This window comes from Pseudorca crassidens, chromosome 7 (assembly GCF_039906515.1).
Source record: "Pseudorca crassidens isolate mPseCra1 chromosome 7, mPseCra1.hap1, whole genome shotgun sequence".
NCBI lineage: Eukaryota > Metazoa > Chordata > Mammalia > Artiodactyla > Delphinidae > Pseudorca > Pseudorca crassidens.
In genome coordinates, this window is record NC_090302.1 from 89,134,734 (window position 1) to 89,157,011 (window position 22,278).

Consider the following 22,278-nt stretch of genomic DNA (forward strand, 5'->3'; position numbering starts at 1 on the left):
GAGGATACAATGAGAAGTCTGCAACCTGGAAGAGGCCCTCACCCTTGCATGCTGACATCCTCATGTCAGACGTCCAGCCTCCGGGACTGTGAGAAATAAATATCTGTTGTTTATATTTAAAAAATAGGCAAAAGGCTTGAATTATTTTTCCAAAGAAGACATACAAATGGCCAATAAGCTCATGAAAAGATGCTCAACATCACTGATCATTAGGGAAATGCAAACCACCTCACACCTATCAAGATGGCTACCATGAAAAAAATCAGAAAATAGAAAGTATTAGAGAGGATGTGGAGAAACTGGAGCCCTTGTGTACTGTTGGTGGGGATGTAAAATGGTGCAGCTGCTCTGGAAAGTAGTTTGGTGATTCCTCAAAAAATTAAAACTAGAATTACCATATGATCTAGTGATTCCACTTCTGGGTATATACCCTAAAGAACTGAAAGCAAAGACTCAAAGAGATATCTATATACCCATGTTCATAGTAGCATTATGCACAACAGTTAAAAGGTAGAAGCAACCCAAGTGTCATCAACGGATGAACGGATAAAACAAAATGTGGTATGTACGTACAACGGACTATGACTCAGCATTTAAAAGGAAGGAAAGTCTTTCAAGACACTGATGAAAGAAATCAAAGATGATACTAACAGTCCACCTAGAGGGGTGGGATGGGGGGCTGGGAGGGAAATGCAAGAGGGAGGAGAAATGGGGATATATGTATATCTATAGCTGATTCACTTTGTTATAAAGCAGAAACTAACACACCATTGTTAAGCAATTATACTCCAATAAACATGTTAAAAAATTAATTAATTAATTTTTTAAAAAGATGATACAAACAGATGCAGAGATATACCATGTTCTTGGATTGGAAGAATCAACATTGTGAAAATGACTCTACTACCCAAAGCAATCTACAGATTCAATGCAACCCCTATCAAATTACCAGTGGCATTTTTCACAGAAGTAGAACAAGAAATTTTACAATTTGTATGGAAACACGAAAGACCCCGAATAGTCAAAGCAATCTTGAGAAAGAAAGAGCTGGAGGAATCCAGGCTCCCTGACTTCAGACTATACTACAAAGCTACAGTAATCAAGACAGTATGGTACTGGAACAAAAACAGAAATATAGATCAATGGAACAGGATAGAAAGCCCAGAGATAAACCCACACACATATGGTCACTTTATCTTTGACAAAGGAGGGAAGAATATACAATGGAGAAAAGACAGCCTCTTCAGTAAGTGGTGCTGGGAAAACTGGACAGCTACATGTAAAAGAATGACATTAGAACACTTCCTAGCACCATACAAAAAAATAAACTCAAAATGGATTAAAGACCTAAATGTAAGGCCAGACACTATCAAACTCTTAGAGGAAAACAGGCAGAACACTCTATGACATAAATCACAGCAAGATCCTTTTTGACCCACCTCCTAAAGTAATGTAAATAAAAACAAAAATAAACAAATGGGGCTTTTCTGAAAAGAAAAGAAAAAGAATCCCAGACATCTGAACAACAGAATTAGCAGAGCTGACCGACAGGGCCTGGCCCAGCACAGATACTGAGAGCTGATGTGGTGGAGTCTGGACAGAAGAGTAGAGACTAGCCTGCCCAGGGCTTGAGGTGCAGAACCTGCAGGGCCTTGGGGCTGTGTTATGAATTCTCAGTTCTGTCCCAGAATAATGGAGAATAGATTTGAAGAGTTAAACTCATGGAGGTGCAGTGTCAGAAGGTTACTACAGAAGAGGAACAAAAGTTCAGACTGGGAGTGTGGACGTGAGAGGGAATGAAAGAGGATGACCTCAAGCACCTGTGGAGCAGTGGCTGACAGCTTGGGTCAAAAATCCAGTCCCAGCAAGTTTTAAAGAACTGGAAACACACAAAATCTGTTCTCTTATCACAGTGCAATTAGGCTTAAAAAATCCCCAGAAAACCACTATCAAAAAGCTCATGAGGAAATTAATAAATATATTACCTCAAATCACCACGGAAATTATAAAATATTTTGATCAGAGGTTAAAGAAAATGCTACATATCAAAACCTTTGGAATGCAGCTAATACCACTAGAAGGAATTTTATAGCCTGAATGTCTGTATTATAAAAGAAGAAAGGCTCAAAATCAATGCGCTACACATCTCAAGAAACTTTCTAGAACAAAAAAGTAACCCAAAGATAGAAGAGAAGAAATAAAAGGAAGAAGCTAATGAAATATACAATAAAGAATTACCATCAAAGTGATGAGCTCTTTGAAAAGGCGAATAAAATATATAAATTCAGAGAAATCACCAATATCAGAATGAAAAACAAGACATCACTGCAAATCCTGCAAACTGTGAAGAGAAAATATTATAAACAACTTTATACCAATTAATTGGAAAACTCAGATAAATTTAGAAGTGTATCAAATTGTTAGAAAAGCAGTATTTAACAGAAAGAAGAAATAGAAAACCCAAATGGTACTAAAACTGTAAAAGAAATTAAATCCAAAATGGAAACCTTACCCTCAAGGGATGTAGACATGGGTGATAAATATGTAACAGCAAAATGTCAATCATAGCTCATAGGTAGAAGGTACCTGAGAGTTCACTGAAGAATTTTCAATCTTTTGTATGTTTGAAACTTTTTGAAGTAAAAGATCATAGGGGAGCAATCCCACTCCTGGGCATATATCCGGAGAAAAACATGGTCCAAAAGGATACATGCACCCCAATATTCACTGCAGCACTTTTTACAATAGCTAAGACATGGAAGCAATCTACATGTCCATCAACAGAGGAATGGATAAAGAAGATGTGGTACATATATACAACAGAATATTACCCAGCCATTAAGAAGAATGAAATAATGCCATTTGCAGCAACATGGATGGACCTAGAGATTGTCATACTGAGTGAAGTAAGTTAGACAGAGAAAGACAAATATCATACAATACCACTTATATGTGGAATCTAAACTAAAAAATGATACAAATGAACTTATTTACAAAACAGAAACAGATTCACAGACTTAGAGAACTGAACTTATGGTTACCAGGGAGAAGGGTCCGGGAGGAATAGGGAGTTTGGGATTGACATGTACACACTGCTATATTTAAAATGGATAATCAACAAGAACCCACTATATAGCACAGGGAACTCTGCTTAACATTATGTGACAACCTAAATGGGAAAAGAATTTGAAAAAGAATAGATACATGTATATGTATAACTGAATCACTTTGATGTACACCTGAAACTAAGACAACATTGTTAATCAACTATACTCCAATAAAAAATTAAAAGTTAAAAAGAAAAACAAAACCCTCCTGGCCCAGATGGCTTCACCAGTGAACTTTGCTAAACATTTCAGGAAAAAATAACATAATCTTGCACAAACTCCTCCAGGAGACTGAAAAAGAGGGAATACTCCTTCAAGTAGGCTTTGAAGTCAGTGGTCCTAATACAGGAACAATTCACACAACAAAACCTAAGACAGCAGCTCCTCACTTCTGCCCCACGTGGTCTGGGGCACCTGAGCTAAAACTCAATAAGGGGTGTCCCCTGGGTATGTCGTGCAGACCCCACCCACTTTGCCAGCTTGGGCTCTGGTGGAAGACAGGTTGAGGTGGGCTCACCAGGATGAGGCCACACCTGCAAGCTGCTGGCCAGTCCCACCTAGACACTGCCCAACACTGGGCTAAGGCCTGCTGCTCAGAGGTTCTGCTGAGATCTGGAGTCACAGCTTCATTCCCATTCTGTGTCTTCGACTCTGGGCAAGCCCCGCCCCGCCCCCCACCCCCACCCCGTGTCCCACTTACAGCCCGTGCCTCGCCAGAGGCCGGGGGCCAGCCTGCCATGGCCTCCATGTCATGCAACTTCTGCGTCTGCTTCAACTGGTTGAGTGACGGCTTCAGCTGTGTGGGCCCAACTGTCTTGCTTGTCCACTCATCCACCAACTTGTGCAGGTCGTCCGTGAAGGTGCCTTTCTTGTTGTTGCTGTTGTTCACCTGCGCCTGGATGTGCAGGGCAGGTTGGGGGCCCGGCTCAGGGCCCGGGACCAGGCTGCTGGTGGAGGACCCTAGAGAGCACACACAGGCCAGGGTTGGTGACACCACACGCCAGCACCACTGGCTGGCTGCAGTCATTCATACAGCGGTCTCGCTTAAGCCAGGCAACACCTTGCTTCAGGAGATGGTCTGCATTGGGGGGTCCATGCAGTTTTAGACACAGTGGAGCGACCTCAGGGGACTGGGCATTGCCAGGCAGCCATCACCCATCTCATCAGCCAGGGGACAGGATCCCAGCTGCTGGCAGCCTCACTCAGCATCCTCTGTGCCCACACTGCCCAGGACCACCAGACCCCCATGTGAGAGAGTTTAGAAAACTCCTGGTGCAGCTGGACACAGACTGGGGGCAAATTCCTCACGCTTCTGCACTCTCAGCTCTAATATGAGGATTCAGAGGTGGTTCAACAATACTTCAGGCAGAATGCTTAGCAGCTGCTGCTATCCTTCCAGCAAAGGGAAAATGCTTGCAATAGGCTGGATTGCTGATGTTTCCGTGAATGATAATGACTTGGTGATTTGGAATTTAAGACACAGAAATCACGCCTCTCCTCACCAGAGTGTGTAATAACGATAAAGGATACAAATACCCAGAGCCTTCCGACATGGGTCTACAAGCTTGGTGCCAACGGAGGGGCTGATGCCTATCACAGGAGGAACTGGGAGGCCCGGCTGCCCGGGAAGGCCTGGGGCTGTGGCTTAGGTGGAGCTGGACAAAGGTGAGTGCACTTGGCCACTTCACTCAAAGATCTTTTTAAATGACCAAAACAGGACTTTTAAATTTTTTTGAATTGTGTCCCTTTCCTTCCCCAGCACATAATTTCTTATTGGCAATTTTGGATAAACCAATTTTTAAATTTTCTGCATTAAATAAATAACCTAATGACCATCTCTTCAAACAAGCCATTGCAATATGTAGTTTACTTTAGAGGCTAGCAATGAAACAGCACAGACACAAACAGTTAAACATTAGTGATGAGATTTTACACACGCTGCTATTTCTACATGAACATTTCAGCCAGAAAAGAAAAACAGATAAATTAAAAAAAAAAAAAAAAAGGCATGAGATGAGAGCAGTGGGCGGCCCAGGTAAACTGATACCCATTTTGTCCTGGCATCTCTCCTCTGTGAGGGGCACTCATCTTTAGCACTTCAAGGAAATACTCATTCCTACGGTTTTGGAAAAGGAGCCAATTAATGATTGGTAATATGTGGATGTTCCGGAGAAGGACAGCCTGTTAGATGTGAACTGGCAAGAATGCACAAACTCTAGGAGCCATGGAGACTCAAAAGGGCGCCCGAGGGCGGCTATCTCGCCAGGCGGAGGCCAAGCAGCACCTGTGAAGGGTGGGCGCAGAGCAGGCCCACGCCCGGCCACCCGCTGGGCCCTTGGCTCCCGGTCTAGTTGCGGAAACCCTGATGCACACTAGCGACAATAAAGCCCATGCGATGGAAGCGGACAAGGGGTAAAAAACCCGATAATTACGACTGCTGTGCTCTTTGCCTAGACAGAGACGCTTCAAGGCAGACCCTGCAAGGGAAGAAGAAATGACACAAGACCACAGGGTTAGGCAGGACAGCACACATGGGGGACAAGCCACCACACTCTAAGCAAAAGTCATCAGTGTGTGAGGAGGAGCAAAGGCCAGCAGTTCAGAGAGAAGGGACCAGCCTCCTGGGCTAACTGGGCGGCCCCCAAGTCAGTGTGGAGGTTCACACGAGCTTCGCCGAGGGGCGGAGGTGCAGGGCCAAGCCCCAAGCTTCAGGTAGAAGTGTGTGTGTCTCTAGAAGCATATTCAAAAAACAAAAGAGAGAGAGAGAGAAAGGAGAAAAAAAAAAAAAAGCAAAGCACACTGCTTGGCTTTCAAATGTAAGGTTTCTGGGAGCCCCGCTGGTTGAGGCAGGAAACCCACTAAGAGTCAGCCAGGAGAGCTCTCAATGGAGCAGAGCCTAGCTCTGCCCAGAGGGAGGCCCATGGGCAGTTTTCCAAGTGCAAAAAGATACATTGTTTTGCAGGTTTGAGGCCAATCCCAGATCCTGGACAGCTGCCCTGAACAGGCCAGTGACAAGTGTGGTGAGGAAATCTGAGGGGCCTATCTAGAGAGGTGGGAGGCAGGGCCGACCCTGATTCTCTGTATCGCTGCTGCCTCATCTGGTATTCCAGGTCCACTGGGGCAGGGCGAGGCCTCCTTATTGCACCATGACTAAATGCTGCCAGGCCCTGTGCTCCCCAGAGGCTGTCTGTGCTAAGACAGATGGGCAGTGACTTTAGTGTCTGGCACTGACAGTCAGTGCCCACCTGGAGGGCAGATGAGTTGCCTGGGAGGGGCTGCTACACCCAGCTTACCCAGTGGCATCCCAGGGAGCCAAGCAGGCAAACGTGGGATGGGCAAGGACGGCTCAGGTGTCCCCAAGGTCACTCAGCAAGGCCACACTAGCACGGAGGGTGTCTGTGCTCCGGCCCACGGCCCCGTCGCCTGGAGCACAATTCCCTGCACACCCCATACTCCCTGGAGGGTGCCCGCCACACAGTCATTCCTAGCACTCTCGCTGTGGAAGGCAAGATGCTGCCTCCTGCATTTGGGGACGGGGACAAAGGCTCCTTGGGGAAGAGCTGTGCCCACTGGGCTCAGAAACCTAGCTCAAATTGAGTTGCACTTATTTTTGCTCATTCTGTTGTGTTCTATGAGGCTGACTTGATAAAAAGGGAGGTGATATTCTGTTGGGGTCTCTAATGTGCTAATAAAACCAAAAAAGGCCAGCAATCCAGACTGACTGATTCTCAGTGGGAACTTTAAAGTGTTTTTGCTGGTCTGTGTCCTGTGATGGACCCCAACTGAGAGCACAAGGCCCTCTGGGGGCTCTGAGGCACGAAGGGAGGAGGGTCCTGGGCTCTGTGAGCATGCAGGGCACCAGATGAGTGCACGTTTCCTAGTCAGATTCCTGTGGTTGTAGCGTCCTCTGGGCCGTAGCAGTCCCCTAGAGATGACCCTGGGACATGGGACTAATCACTCTGCCAGGTCCCTGCAGCCTCACAGTAGCAGGTTCTTTCAAAAGGCTTCTCTGTGCCTGCCTGGCACCTCCTAGTGCAGCTAGAGCTCTGCATTCAGAGCTCACAGGAAAGAGAACACGCCAGCCAGCCCCAGGAGCTGCCTGGTCAGGAGTGCTAGACAGAGCCTGGGCCTGCGATCAGGGCCCCAGACCGACCTTCCCGGGAACCCAGGGTCAAAGCCATCGGCCACCAGGACACGGTGCTCAGAGCCAGAGAGCGATACCAGCCCACTGAGACCTCCACACCCTCACCGGACACAGCCCGAGGAGATGGAGCACGGATAGCCCCCAGCCTTCCATGCCCTCGCTGAACACAGGCCCTGAGATGACCGGAATACAGACAGCTCCCAGCCCTTAGGGTGGACCTTTAAACACAAACCAACCAGATTCGGGTCCCTCCACACTGAGGCCACACTGTCCGGCTCAGTGCAGAACCACAGCTGAGCAGGCATCGTGTGGCTAACCAGTCCATACTCACACCAGAGCCCTTGTCCATCCTCAGGTGGCCACTTGAATCTCCTCCCCCGTGTCTGTTCCCTGGCCTGGGTCCTGCCCTCAACACCCACCACGCAGACAGATTGAACAATCTGAACGACTCAGAGAAGCTGATGAACAAGCCTCCACCCAGCCCTGCTCAACCCGTACTGTGCTAGTGTATACATCGAGTTCCTGCCTACAGAGCCAGCAGGCTACAAGGCAGCAACACAAGGGCACGAAGGCCACACAGGACCCACAGAGGGCCCACATGGGACCCACAAGGGGCCCACTTACGGCCCACAGGAGGCCTACAGGGGACCCACGTGGGCCCACAGGAAGCCCACATCAGGCCCACATGGGGCATAATAGTTTTAACCAGCCCCACCCCTGGTTTCCCATGAAGAGTGAGTCTTCCCCTGTAGGACTTCCGTCCCTAGCCAAGGCTTGGCAAGAGCTGGCTTAGAGGCCCCAGAACGACTCAGAGAAGCTTCCACAAGGGCAGATGCTAGGGACGCAGGGCTTGGCAGCCTCTCCCAGCTGTTGGGAAAACTGTTCTTCCCAGACTGCAAAGGAGCAACACACTGGATGACCTAAAGCCTTGTCCTGGTGCAGCACGTGTCTGCAGGAGTCGCCCACAGAGCCACCAGCCACCTGCCCTCACAGCCAGGCCAGGGGTCTCAGGCAGCACCCAGGCCTGTGTGCAGTGAGGCCCCCACACCACTTTGCCCCCACATTCACTTTGGCATGGAAACAAAGGCTGCTCCTGGTGTGGACGGTCAGCACTTCGGGCACCCAGTGCCGTCTAGACCCTTGGACCGCTCAAGGGACACCTCAAGTCCCAGAGTATCCGATGCGGGCAGACTGCTCAAGAAGTGGGCCAGGCCCTGTAGCCACGACCACACCTGCTGTTTGTCAGTGTTCAAATACTAACGAAGCTCACGGGAACTGGGGCCCGCAGCCTCAGTGTGGACCAGCCAGGGGCCTCCCCACCTTCCCCGTGACAAGAGGGGTACCTCCAACGGTCAGCCTTTCACCTGACAGTGGCATTAGACACTCTGTTCTGGCACCAGAAACAAATGGCCTATAGAGCCAAAACATCATTCCGGGCGTCTCTGTATCCGGCCCCCTAGTCTCGAGCCAAGACAAGTGCTGAAACTCTCCTGTGCAGCATGAACAGGGAAGCAGGATGTGTCTCGGCTCTGCCCTAGGGTGACTCCACCCTGAGCTTCACTCCCCAGCTGGCACAGGGCCTGCCCTTCGGACAGCTCGACCTGAGTGGTCGTAGGGTGGGCTGGGGCTTTGTGAGGGGGTGTCTCCTCCCTGGGTGACCTCCCCTGCCTGAGTCCCCACAGGGAGAGATGAGAACACTCCCAGGTGAGGGAAGGACCTGGGGGCTGCACAGCAGCCCCTGGGGGTCCCAGAGACAAACGTGCTACAGCATGGGCACCTGGCCTGCTGCTGATGGACACGTGCGAAAAACACAAAGCAGACCCCATCGTTCTACATGCACAGAGAAAGTCCTGGAAGGGTACCCGCACCTGCCTCTGTTCAGATGAGGAGGAGCCAGAGGCAGGGAGGATCAATGGGTCTGACAACAGCTTCTGACTAACAGCACAGAACCACTTCTGAACACGACCACGCACCCCCACTCCGCACCGACTCCAAGCTTCCCTGAACCCTCCACTGGCCGCAGGGAGGGTTCTGTGCCCAGAGCCTCAGCCCCACATCTGCCCTTCCCTGCGGGCCGGCCTGCCTACTGCTCCGACGGCTGGCCTGTCCCGGCACCCGCCCCACAGAGGCGTCCAGGCTTACCCTCCCTCCCCCGGCTCTCCATCCTGTGCATGGTTGCCTCACCCACCCCAAGTTACCTCCTCACCTCCTGAAGCTGCCTGCAGCTCCACCCCAGTCGCCCCCACCCATCTCCAACCTCTCTCATCTTCTCTGAGCTTCAATGAAGCTGGGACCTTCTTTCTGTACTCCAAAGCTTAACACAGGTTTTATTTTCCTAGCGTCTTGGCTCCTGTTCAGTTCAAGGCAGCAAACTGAAAACCCTCTTTTGGCTTTAGCTCTGGGCTGGGCTAGCTGCCCCCACATCCCCAAAGCCGTGGCTCTCAGCACCCAAGTTCAAGCTCCCTCCAGCCCTCGCAGCCAACCCAGATCCCACCGAGTGGGCACACTTCAGGGTCTTCCAACTGCTCTGCATGCCCTCCTCTCTACAATCTTTGCCCAAAGTCCCCCTGCCTCTCAGCCCTCAGGGGCTGCAACCAGCTTTGAATCTCCCTCCAGTCTCTCACAGGCATGTACTCAGTCTCCTCTCGGACCACAAAGCTCCTTGGTCACCCAGAAACCAGCAGACTGAGGACCCCTAGAGGGCTTGGCAAATGCCAGAGCACATGGGACAGGAGGGGGTGCCCTGGGGCATCCCACCCCGTTAGAGCAGCAGGAGCTCAGGCTGAGCCTGCACATGCCCCCAGTTGGAGGCCTGTGGGCGAGAGGGCCCAGGGCAGGAACCCACAGCACAGTCTCGGACCAGCAACCTCAGACCATGTGGGGGCCAAGCTGTGGCCCGAAGACTAGGAACTCAGCCAAGGTGTGCCTAAAAGCGCCAGGGTGTGAAAATGAGCAGTACCATCAGATTCACAGCATCAGAGGGAATAAGGCCTTCCAGGCCAGCAGGTACCACTACCTAAAATCAACCTGCCTAGGCCTGGTCCCTGGCTCCACCAAGCCATGCCTCACACATTCCTTTCCTCCTGGCCACAGAGACAGAAGTATAACATAAACCTTTTGTCCCTACTGTGCCTCAAAAAAAATTTTTTTTAGCCTGGAACAATAATTAACGATGCAAATGAAAACCCTTAGGAAAAAAAAGAACCACGTGGGTAGAAAGGTAGCATGGCAATGACCTCGGGGGCGAACGTGGTGCTGGTCACTCACACACTTTTATTCTAAGTGCCCTGCTCTCATCTGCTTCCCACGCCTGGCCAGCCACCCTCCCAGCAGTGATACACATACTTGTCCGACCATGAGACACCTGGAGACCCAGGTGCCCTCACCACAGCTTCTCAGGCAAGAGCCAGGCACACACGGGCAGAAGAGGACCAGTGAGTGATGCCATGAGGTAAGCAGGGAGCCAGGATGCATGCAGGCCTCCCAGCCCCCCACCCAACTTAGCAACTAACCAGTAGCCCCATGACACTCGAGCTGAAATAGGGCCCCTGTTAGTGGACAAGAAGCACTGGGCAGTCCCTGAGCATTTCTATGTGGTCCTATGCCTCCAACCTGTCCCTCCCACAGGAGGGTGCCAGAGTCCCTCTGATGGGGATGGACACTGAACGCTGATGGACGGCTGCCATGGACGTGGCCTCAGATCACAACAAGCACAATGTATCTTTATTGTACCAGCAAAAGCCACATGCCCTAAACCAGCATGTACAATCCAACTGGTTAAAAGCTTAACTTTTCCGTTGAAAAACAAAAACCTGAAAACCTCACAGCTTTTGAATCATTGGCCAATTGATCTGAGGAATGAAAACGATTTTGGACAGCCTGAGCAGATGTGCCACTCCTGGACATGGAGTCCTTGGGTACTAGGAGGGTGTTCCAGGGAGTCTGACTGGGACTTGAGTTTTGGTTTAGCAGAGCTTTGAGGAACTGAATAATTGACTTCATCTCTGAGGTCAGTGAGATGAGAAGGAAATACACCAAGTAAAGTGCTCCAGCTAGAGACAAGACCAGGAGGGGCCGGGCCCAGAAAGGGAGGCACAGCAGGAGGCTGGGAATCACATCTCTCAGGGTTAGAGATTCCTGACGTGACCAGAATGGAGAGGGGGGCTGGGACATCCTAGCTGGAGCACGTTCTCTCAGCATTTCCACATGCAGGGAGTGGGGCAGTGGGTTAACAGTACTGGATGTTGTGATACGGCCCTTGTACAGAAGTTACACCCTCCAGTGACCTTCTAGAACTGTCTCAGCTTGCTACATGCATGTCTTCAGAGTCCAGACACGTGTGAAACACACCATGCGTCTAGAGAAGGCCGGGGTTGTCTTTTTGTTGTCGCTGGAGCTGGGGACAGCGGACGTGTAAATTTGCCACAATCGCAACAGAAATAAAACTACGTCCAACATAAAAAAAGAAAAAAACACTAAACAAACGAGTGACGAGAGAAATGCAGAGCACCTGGGGGCCTGGCGGCAGAGCGCCCAAGGCCAGGAGTGGGTGAGCCACTGCACATGCTTTTGGTGTCCGGGCATGAGCCAGCCAAGAGCATGCACTGGCGCTTTCTGGGGCCAGAAGGGTGGGCATGGACGGGGTTCCGTTTCTTATATTAAATAGGTGATTTCAATGGGGTGGGGTAGGCGTCCTACAGAATGTATGGAAGGTAATGAAGACAGGGAGGGGCAGGGGAGAAACCAAGGGCCAGGAGGTGATAAAATACAAAAGAACAAATACAGACAGATGGACACAGACACGGGTCCACTGAGGAATCGAGCGCGAGGTTTGCTACTAGACTTATAGGTCACTCTCTCAGACGTTGGGTGGTAAACCGTCCAGCCTGCAAATGAATATAGAGGGAAGAAAACAAAGAGACAGGCATCAAGTACAGTCTCTGGGATTCCTCCTACACACCACAAGCCATATCAGCCTCTTCACTTAGCATCCACGGCTCCACCTAGCCCAGCCCAGAGGACCACAGCCACTGACCATGTAATGCAAAGGAGGCAGTGTTGGAGCGGAAAAGAAGCGGACCCCAGGAGAGCGTGCGGGGCAGGGTGGGGGGTGGGCACCGGCAGCGGTCACCACGACTTCTCTGGACAGAGATGGTGGGGGGTGGAGCACCTCATCGCGTAGCTGCTACGTCCACGGCAGCGGTGACGAGCATTTCCTCCTCAAGGCCAATCTCCCAGCTCGAGAGCTGTGCCCTCGTCCCCCCAGCTGGCCCTCCTGACGGAAGGACCCATGTTTAGTGGGGAATGGGGTGGGACGGGGTGGGCTAGTGCCTGGGAACCGGCGCAGAGCACGCAGCAGACGCCACATCTGACCTCTCACTGGTCCTGGCGCCTTCCCCAGGCCGGCTCTTGCAAAGCGCACCTCCCTCTGAGCTGCTTACAGCAAGACTCGACGATGGGAAGGCCATCCACTTTTTTCATTCAAAAGCTACGTCTATTATTTTTTTCCTTAAGAAGCTGTCGGCAGCCTTGGCCGCAGCTCACGTCCCCTCTATGCCACACGGGCCCTACGAGGCTAGCACATGCTCGGAGACGGGCGAGCTGGGAATCACCTGGGCCATGCGCTCCGCCTCCATCACTGGCCAAGCCGGAGCAGATGTCTGCAGTCAGGGAGGCCCGCACGGAGCAAGGCTGCTGGGTCTGAACTGCCTTCCCACATGGGTCTGAAGCTGCTGCGGGCCCTGCCCCAGCTTGGGCAGGGTCCTTAGCAGGAGGGGCTCTGCTGCAGTCTGACAAGTGACCTGGGTTGGGGGGAGAAGGGGTGACAGGCACGATGAGGCACCACAGGACAGACCAGCCAGCTCAGGCCATGTCTATCCTCCCTGCTCTTTGCTGGGTGACCTTGGGGAAGCTGAGTCCCTGCAGGCAACGGGGGCATGGCTGGGTCGCCCATGTGGGGGTGTCAGGAAGATCAAAGAAAACGACCACTCTTTCTACTAATCACCAACACTGTGCCAGCCTGTGTTGTGCAAGTGCAGTGAAAAGACCACAGCACACCTGGAGATGCACACCTAGGCTCAAAGGGGACCTGTGGATTTCCTCATTCTCGTAAGTCTCATGTTAGTTTTAGGAATTGGCATGGAATTCATGTAGTTTTGTGTAATCCTTGTAATCCTTGGATGTGTGCCCTGCAGGTTATTCTGTAACATGGAGAGGGAGGGCTTAAGGTTAACTCACTGCTGGCTTCCTACCTGGCGCATTTGGGGATTTCAGCTCCCTGGGTCCCCACCCCAGAGTGTGGGGGCTTGGGGTCAGGGTGCACTCTCAGTGCCTGGGCACTGCGGTTAAAGGCTAGGGGTGGCGGAGCCTTACCATCCTCTCCCCCCAACCAAGGCAGCTGTTCGACCCCCTCTGTCAGGGGGTGACATATGCCTGAGAAACGGGGTCAGAGGAAGCAGCCTCCATCCCAGGCAGCATTCTGCAAGGAGGAGCACACTGCAACCACAGGTGGCCGAGGACTCCGCGAAAGCCTGCCCCTCAGTCCTTCCTTCCCGGTAGGAGGGGCAGAGGCCCGAACTCTCCCAGGCCTGAAACGGCTTCCCTGCTCCAGTGCAAGGAGATTCAAGAAGCGCTTTTTCAGGACCTCGTGCCTGCCTCCCGCCTGCCCGGCCCCCACGCATGAGGGCGGCCAGGAGGGCCCTGGGCCAACCTGTGCTGGAGGCCACGACCTTGAGCTGCTGCACCAGGGGGTTCAGCAACTTCCCCGCCTTCAGCTTGCTCTTGCTGGACCTTCTCCGGCGGCCGACTGGAGGTGCCGTGTGGAAGAGACCCAGGTTGGGGGGCAGCGGCTTGCCTAGGCGGCGGTACAGTGCCTCAATCTCCTGCTTCTGCTGACTCTGTAGCTCCGAGATCTCCTTCAGATGCCTGCAGGAGGGAAGTGAAGAGGGAAGCCAGGTGGGCATTCTGCTTGATTCCAACACGAGGCCCCTGCAGGAGAGCCCGGGGCTGGCAGGACAGGTGTGAGGAGTGCGGCGGGGAGCCCACAGGGTAGCCTGGGCAGATGGGCCACGCACAGGGGACACGGGGGCATTTAAACATCACTTTCTGTTTACATCTAAGCCAAGTGGGAGTATCACTGGGGGCCTCTGGCATCAACACACCCAGCAACAGAGAACTCCATGAAGCCCAGCCTAAGGAGATTCAAGTTTTCTGATATCCAGACTTGTGACATTGCTATGTTTTTTAGTGGTAGGGGGAGCGGTATGAACAACTTCACACATTTATGCTTACAACACAAACCCTAATCACGAACATGGGTGAAGCAACAAATAATCAGTGCTCAGAACTGGAGGGCTGCCTCAGCTTATCAGGCAAATAAGTGTTACTTCCTCCATGTGAGGGAACAGGGCCCAAGAGGCCTCTCAGAGGAGAGGAAGGCTGCACAAGCAAGTCTACAGAAGACATGTTATTATCCAGGGACCCAGGGCTCCAGCCCTGGCCAGTGGAGCTTCCAGCTCAGGTTGACCCCACAAGCAACATCATCCCTGGGAATAGAGTCGAGATGACAGGTCACGTGGGTAGGAAGCTGCCATGACGACTCGGGTAGAATCACTGGTTGTGGGCAAGGGCAGTTTCTAGAACAGTCCAGGAAAGGGCCCGGTGGTCCCTGCTGGCCTTCCTCAGGGAGCATGCAGCTAGGACCAGTGTTGGGGCAGGGGAAGGGGAGAGCGGGGCTGAGGTGAGGGCGGGGCTGGGGCTCTCCGTGCAGAGCCAATAGTGGGAGAGAGAGGCACGGGCTCCTCCTGCCCACGTCTCCCATCTCTGGGCCCACTCCAAGAGCCCATGGCCACTCCTTCCCAAGGACTCCGGCCTCTCCCCACCTTAGTAACTGTACAGTGGGGCGCTCTTGCCCTGAAGGAGACTTCACGGTGTAGCTGTACCTCAGTGATCCTGACCACAGCAGGGGCAGGTAGAACTTGCAGGGGGAGAGAGCGAGTGTGAGCAAGGCCTGTGTGTGAGGCCAAAGGATGAGGGGAGGTGTGGCCCTCAGAGACCAGGGACCAGGTCTGACGGCAGGGACATCACCTGTACCCTGTCACCCGGCCCAGGCAGCTCAAAGTGCACATGGCAGGACCTGGACTTCAGCTGCCGGACACTTCCCTGACACCATGGCCCGGACCCGACCTGGTCCGCAGGACCTACTTCTCTCGAAGACTCTGCAACTCCTTCCTGATATCAGCATCCTCGATCTCTGAGTCATTGTCACTGCTGATGTAGGAGGACTGGGAGTGGAAGGAGGTCACGCTGATGGTGGGGACCTTCACGCCCATCCTGCTGGGTGTCTCCAGGCCTGGGGAGCCAGCCCGAGAGGACCTGTGCAGGAAGGCAGTGGCCTTCTTCACAAAGTCACTGGCCACACCACCACCGCTGCCAGGCAGGGAGGTGTGCTTCTGCATGGAGGGCCTCCTTCGAGGGCACTCGTCCCCAGAGTCACTGGACATGGGCTCACCCATGCCGACCTCGATGGAGGAGGCTGTCTGTGCCCGCCGCACAGCCAGCTTCATGTCTGGGCTGTGGGGGGCCTCGTCCAGGTACACGTCAGGTGGGGCTGAGTACCGCAGGCTACTGGGGGAGGCCAGAGTCCACTCATCCTGGGTGCTGACCACTGAGAACCGGCCCACAGTTTTGGCTGGCGAGCTGCCATCCTGCTGCCCTGGCCACTTCTGAGGGGATCCCGAGATCAGAGTGCTGTGCGTCTGGGGGTGGCTCTCCAGGCCACGCTGAGTCAATGTCCCCGGGCAGCTCTGCGTGGACTCGGCCAAGGTTTCCCCAGGGACCCTGCTGGTCCAATCTGTGGGCTCCAGACGTGCAGGGATGGCAGAAGCAGGGGCATCCTTGGGAAACAGTGGAAAGGAAAAGATTCCACACAAACACCATCAGAGAGCAAGCCCGCCAACCCACTGAGCGTCTCACTGGAGAAAACTCCTTACCTGGGGGACACTGGGTACTACGGGCGAATCTGAGGCCACCTGTCCTCCTTCACAGCCCAGCATGCTGCTCAAAGATGATTCTGCTGTAGGAACATCAAAATCATTACTCAGGCTGGTACGGAGAACAAGGGCAGGAATGGCCCAAAAGCAGCCAGTCAGAAGAGAAAGGGAGTGGCACTGAGAAGGTGTGCGTGCAGCTAGGAAAACGAAAACTACTGACATCCTAACCCTGTCACTTCACAGGAGACTCCTTAGAACCCAGAAAAGCAGGGAGACATCAGCCCAACACCACTCAGGTCCCTGAAGACCCCTGCTCCAGACCCTCAGGCACAGCCAGGCCCTCTACATACCTGATGACTATCACCTGTCTCACCTGTCCTCTCTAGACCCCTGACGATGTCACCCTGTCTCACCTGATATCTCTATCACCTGATGGCATCACCTTCTCTCTCCCTGACATGTTCCGATGATAAAAGGGTCTTACGAGGTCCTGGAAAATCAGATCAATAAGGCTAATTCCTAACCCTGCTGCTCCAGTGTCTAGGGAAGGTTCCCGTCATCTGAGGCTGTCTCAGTTCCCCATCTACAGGTGATATTTCTGATCAGCCTTCCCAGGTTGCTGTGAAGAGTAAACAACAGAAGCAGAAGGACTTCATGTGTGGGCGTCTGGCCTGAGCTGAGACCTGCACACAGCAAGAGAAAGCTGAGGCTGTGCGTTAACCCGAGCTGGACTGACATGCTGTGGGGGGTTGGGGGTGGTGACAGGGGCTGACAGAGCCTCCAGCCAGGCTGGGGGGCTGCCCCCCTCACAGATTCCTGGGAAGACCTAGACCCATCTGGCATGCAACCCCAACCCTAGACAACACATGACACTCCTCCCCACGTGCCTGTGGCGGGGATCCTCCAACCTTGCTTTGCACACTTCCAGGGACAGGAGGCTCATTACCAACAGCTCTGACTGCCAGAAAAGTTCACCTCTTCCAAACTAGAATCTGTCTCCTTAGAACTCTCCTATGAGTTTTGTACTCTGGAAGGTTCCAGCACTTGAAGTCACTGATGCTGCAGAAGGAGGCCCATGGTACACATCTCACGGACAGAAGTCAGGAGATGGAGCAGGCACTCAGGTATAACCTCTCGCCTTCTCCCTTCCTCAGCACACTCCTGCTTCACCCCATGACCCTCATCTTCCCCAGGTAAACATCATATGCTACAGCTTCTGACCCCAATTACAGCTGCCTCACCCCTCTCAAGTATGGCATCTATAAGAGAATGCCCTGTCCACGGGTCTAGCCAGAATCCAACGGTCCACTCCCCTTGCTCTGTGAACTGGGGGGCTGTGCCTGCCACTGACACACACCCAGGGTCCCGTTACAAGGTCAGCTGGATCCTTATCTTGCTAATCTCCCAAGGAATTCCAGGCCAAGAAGGAACCAACACCTTAGAAGGTCAGACCAACTCCCTTGGGCTGAAACACAGGTGTTCAGATAATGAAATGAGAACTACAGCGAGAGTCCCTGCAGAGATGCCTAATACCCAGGAGCCACGGAGGAAATCCTGTTTCAGAACTTCACAGATGGCTCCAGCCTGGCAGCTCCCGTGGACCTGCTGGAACTCCCCAGTCCCAGCCCTGTACTCTGTCCAAAATAGAAACAGTCATCTTGTAACCTTCTAAAGAAATGGAAGCTAGGGGTGTCCACCAGAATATATTGAGAGCACTGGGGGGCCAGAGAGGCCCTGATAACATCCCAACACGCAGTCAACAGGGCGTTCACCCATTTCCACAGACAGAGGACTTTCTCTCCCTGGAGTGTGAATACATGGTTTGTGCTAGAACTCAGTGGGTTTTAACTAAGGCTTTATCGTGATGAGCTCCTGCCACATCCGGGTCCCATCCAAGATGCTGTGGGGATGAAGGGTAAAGAGGCAGAATGTTTCAGAGTAAGGAAGGCTGGTAGCGCCTATGGCTTGTTACCTGTCACCGGCAAGGACGTGGCCTGCTCCAACGTGACATCTAACCCAAGGGCTGTTTCTGACTTTTCCAACTGAAGAAAGAAACAAAAAGGAAAGAGTTGTGAGCCTCACTTGCTAACACCTCTGCAGCAAAACTGCAAATCCTCTCCCCCAGTCCAAAGGCTGGGCTCCTCCTCCCTAGGCCACTCGAGCAAAACACGCACGGGTGGGTCAGGCAGGGGTCCCCGAGAACAGGACGGCCTGGGCTGGGGTAAGGCGGCTCTATATGGCCAGGATGCCTGCTGGCCTGGGTTAGAGTCAGTCCCCGCCCCTGTCCAGACCCCCACCTGGGGACAGTGCCTCTGGGTGAGGTGGTACTCACCGCAGGCTGGGGCAGCAGGGCCAGGTCACCCCCAGAGGCCTCTGTGCGGGGTTCGTCCCCTCTTGGGGGCTCCGGAGTGAAGTCTCGGTCACCTGCCTCCACAGGGGTCCCGGCCAAGGCTGAGGAGGTGGGCACATGCTCCTGGTAGAGCAGAGTCCGCAGCTTCTCATCCAGGCTCTTGATGGTGCTGTCCACGAAGCCCACCCTTGGGGGTGGCCCTTCCCCATCTGACTCCAAGGCTGAGGGCGGCTGAGGGGGGGCGGCAGGTGCCAGCGGGGGGCTGGGAAGTTGGGGAGTGGCCAGGCTGATGGCCCCCACCACAGAGGGGAGTGGAGGAAGGGGCTGGCCCAGGGTGGGCTGAGGGGCCCCGCCAGGGGCACCAGACACAGGGGCCAAAGCCAACAGGGGCTCCCCCCTGGTGCTGGGCTCTCTGGCTGAGCCAGGATCCCCCGGACCCGTGGAGTGGGATGGGGCCTCCAGAGATGGGGCACAAGGCCCTCGGCCTGTGCCAGGGGCCTGTGCAGCAAGCTGGGCATCATGAGTCTCCACTGGTAGCCAGGGGGTCTTATGCTCACTGGCTGGCCCCTGAGGGGTCCCTGGGACCCCTGCCTGCACGGCAGCCCCTGTTGCTGGCTCTGGCTTAGGACTGGCAGCTGGTGGGGCCATGTCTTGGGGCACAGCAGTCACGGGAGGGGATGATGGCACCAGAGGGGATGGTGCACCACCAGGAGGGTCCCTGGGGCCTGCTTGGCTCAAAAGCTGCAGACTGGCCGAGAAGCTGGGCTTTTCCTTCGAAGACAGCTGGTCTTTGGAGAACGCTGGATCTAGAAGAAACAGGGAACATGCCTCTATACTAACCTATTCTGGTCCTATCTACCTGGCACTTCGCTAGCCAAAAAGATGCTTTCTATGAGCTGGCGGTGCCCTACACACCAGTCCTCTCTCCTTTGCTCAGACATGCCAACGTCATGCCTGTGCTGGCCTCTGCCTGAGACATCTTGCACAGGTCTTCCCGCAGCCCCACTTCCCACCTCAGGCTATGCACCAGCAGTGTCCCATTCAGCTGCACTAGCATACCCACACCTTCCTTCTGATTTTTCTGTAGCACCAAGCCATCAGGCATAACCCATCACCTGTCTGTCGACTGTCATTCCAGCTCCATAAAAATATGGCTCTGGTCACCCTTGCACTGGTCCATTCCACAAAACTGTAAAATGAAATTATAAAATCTAAGTAGTGAGCTGTACACACTCCCCTGCCCTGGAGTGAGCAGGAACTTCTGAGGAACCAGACACCGTGCTTTGGTAAGATCAGAAGCTCAGACCAGAGAGAGGAGATCAAGATGGAGGAATAGAAGGACACCTTCTACTAGTTCACCTCCCCCTATGAACACTTCAAAAATATATCAAATGTGGAGCAATTCTCACTACAATCAAACCAAAGACTGGCAGGAAGACTCTTATACAACCAAGGCAGTAAAGATCCACTTGGAGTTGGGTAAGAAGCCATCAGGTCAGAACCGGCACCCCTAGGAGGGGACACAGTAGAGAGGGATTACAAGGGCTTGGAGATCCTCCCTGGGGAGTGAGCCGTTTGAACACATATTGGGCTATAACAATCCTAGAATTCACTTGTGAAGAGTGTGAACACTCTTGCTTACTCCTAGGAACAAGACAGAGGAAGCAGATTGAAACTGCCTGGGACTCTGGTCAACTGTTCCAACACGTGCCCTAGCCCACACTGAACACCCACTCCGGCACCTCTAGCTCCAGCACAGCTTCCCACTAGGTCAAAGGCTGCTGTCACGGAGGAAAGTGTGCATTTGTGGGAGACAGAGCTGGCTCTGACCCAGCCCTGCATCTGAATGGGGTGGGAGCAGCCATTACTGGTGTTCACAGAGGTGGCAAATCAGTCTAGACTGGAGCTCTGACTGGTGTGCAGGGACAGCATCAGCACACACACTGGCCTACATCAGGCACCACTCAGACACTCTTGCTCCAGCATGGATCTCCACTGGTGCAAAGGTGCCATTGTCGGGAGGGTGAAGAGCACACACTTAGAGGGGAAGGAGGTAGCTCAGACCCCACCCTCAGGGATTCAGCTCCAGACCTCGGGACCAGACACCGCTCCTAAAAGGGCAGTGATGACCACTGAGCTTAGAAGCAGCCCCAGATCATATCTGGCTCTGCCTCCACCCTCTCCATCTCCATCCCCACCTACCACCAAGGTGATACTAGTCAGCGCACTCTGGGGCAAGACATGACCAACGCTCACTTCAGATCCAGCTCTCCCGACAAAGCCACTGGGCAGACAGACTGCACAGAGATGCTCCCACACGAGTACAACCCTCCAAAACCGAGACAGGTAACTGTTTCACCTAATTTCATAGAGACAACGTTAAGCAAAATGCAAATACAGAGGAATCTGTTTGAAATGAAAAAATGATGAAAATAAAGAAACCTGAAAAATCAACAAATGAAACAGAGATAAATAATTTACCAGAAAGAGTTCAAGGCATTAGTAAAAAGAATGCTAAATGAACTAAGGAAAAGAATAGATGAACACAGTAAGAATTTTAACAAAGAAGTAGAAAATATAAAAAATAAACAGAGATGAAGAATACAACAACTGAAATGAAAAACACACTAGAAAGATTTAATAGCAGACTAAGTGATACAGAAGAATGCATAAGAGATCTGGAAGAGAGAATAATGGAAATCATCCAATCAGAACAGAAAAAGAATATAAAAAAACGAGAACACTTTAAGGGACCTCTAGGACAACATCAAGCACACTAGCATTTGCATTATAGGGGCTCCAGAAGAAAAGAGAGAGAAAAGAGAGAGAAAAGTGTCAAAAATGTATTTGATGAAATTATGGCTGAAAATTTCCTAAACATGCAGAAGGAAACATATCCAGGTACAGTAAGCAGAGAATGCCCCAAACAAGATTAACTGAAAGAGACACACACCAAAATGTACCATCATTAAAATGGTAAAAGTTAAAGACAAAGAGACAATTTAAAGGCAGCAAGAAGAAAACAGAGTCACATACAAAGGAACACCCATAAATGTATCAGCTGATTTTTCTGCAGAAACTTTGCAGGCCAGAAGGGAATGGCATGACATATTTAAAGTGCTGAAAGGGCAAAATCTACCACCTAGGATACTCTACCCAGCAAGATTATCATTCAGAATTAAAAGAGCAACAAAGAACTTCTCAGATAAGGAAAAACTAAAAGAGTTCATCAATACTTAAACCACCCTAAAAGAAGTCTTAAAAGGTCTTCTCCAAGTGGAAAAAAAAAGGCTACAACAAGATGTAAAAATTTATAGGAAAGGAAAAATCCCACTAGTAAAAGCAAATATATAGTAAAGGCTGTGGATCAGCTGCTTACATAAGTTAGTACAAGATTAAAAGACAAAAATTAGAAAGTCAACCATAACTACAATAAACAGCTAAGGGATAAACATGAAGATGTAAATATGACATCAAAAACACAAAATGTGGCGACTTCCCTGGCAGTCCAGTGGTTAACACTCCACGCTTCCACTGCAGGGGGCACAGGTTTGATCCCTGGTCATGGAACTACGATCCCGCATGTCGCTCAGCACGGCCAAAAAAAAAAAAAACACACAAAATGTGGGGGAGAGGAGTAAAAAAATGTAGATTTTTTAGAATGTGTTTGAACTTAAATGACTACCA

At 52.0% G+C, this 22,278-nt stretch overlaps 1 protein-coding gene across 9 annotated transcripts in view; it reads right to left on the minus strand.

The window, feature by feature from the left end:
- WNK2 (WNK lysine deficient protein kinase 2) overlaps positions 1-22,278 on the minus strand; it is a 155,896-nt gene that overhangs the window by 21,752 nt on the left and 111,866 nt on the right. For 4 of the 9 annotated variants that reach the window (XM_067744899.1, XM_067744903.1, XM_067744897.1 and 1 more), the window contains 9 exons: positions 18,574-19,397; positions 18,214-18,283; positions 16,242-16,324; positions 15,454-16,145; positions 13,961-14,175; positions 12,864-13,052; positions 12,039-12,137; positions 5,540-5,584; positions 3,808-4,067 (listed from right to left, as the gene is read on the minus strand). In XM_067744899.1, the coding sequence (XP_067601000.1) occupies positions 3,808-4,067; positions 5,540-5,584; positions 12,039-12,137; positions 12,864-13,052; positions 13,961-14,175; positions 15,454-16,145; positions 16,242-16,324; positions 18,214-18,283; positions 18,574-19,397 (2,477 nt within the window). The remainder of the gene's footprint in view (positions 1-3,807; positions 4,068-5,539; positions 5,585-12,038; positions 12,138-12,863; positions 13,053-13,960; positions 14,176-15,453; positions 16,146-16,241; positions 16,325-18,213; positions 18,284-18,573; positions 19,398-22,278) is intronic. The other 5 variants (XM_067744898.1, XM_067744900.1, XM_067744902.1 and 2 more) reach the window with 5 other exon arrangements.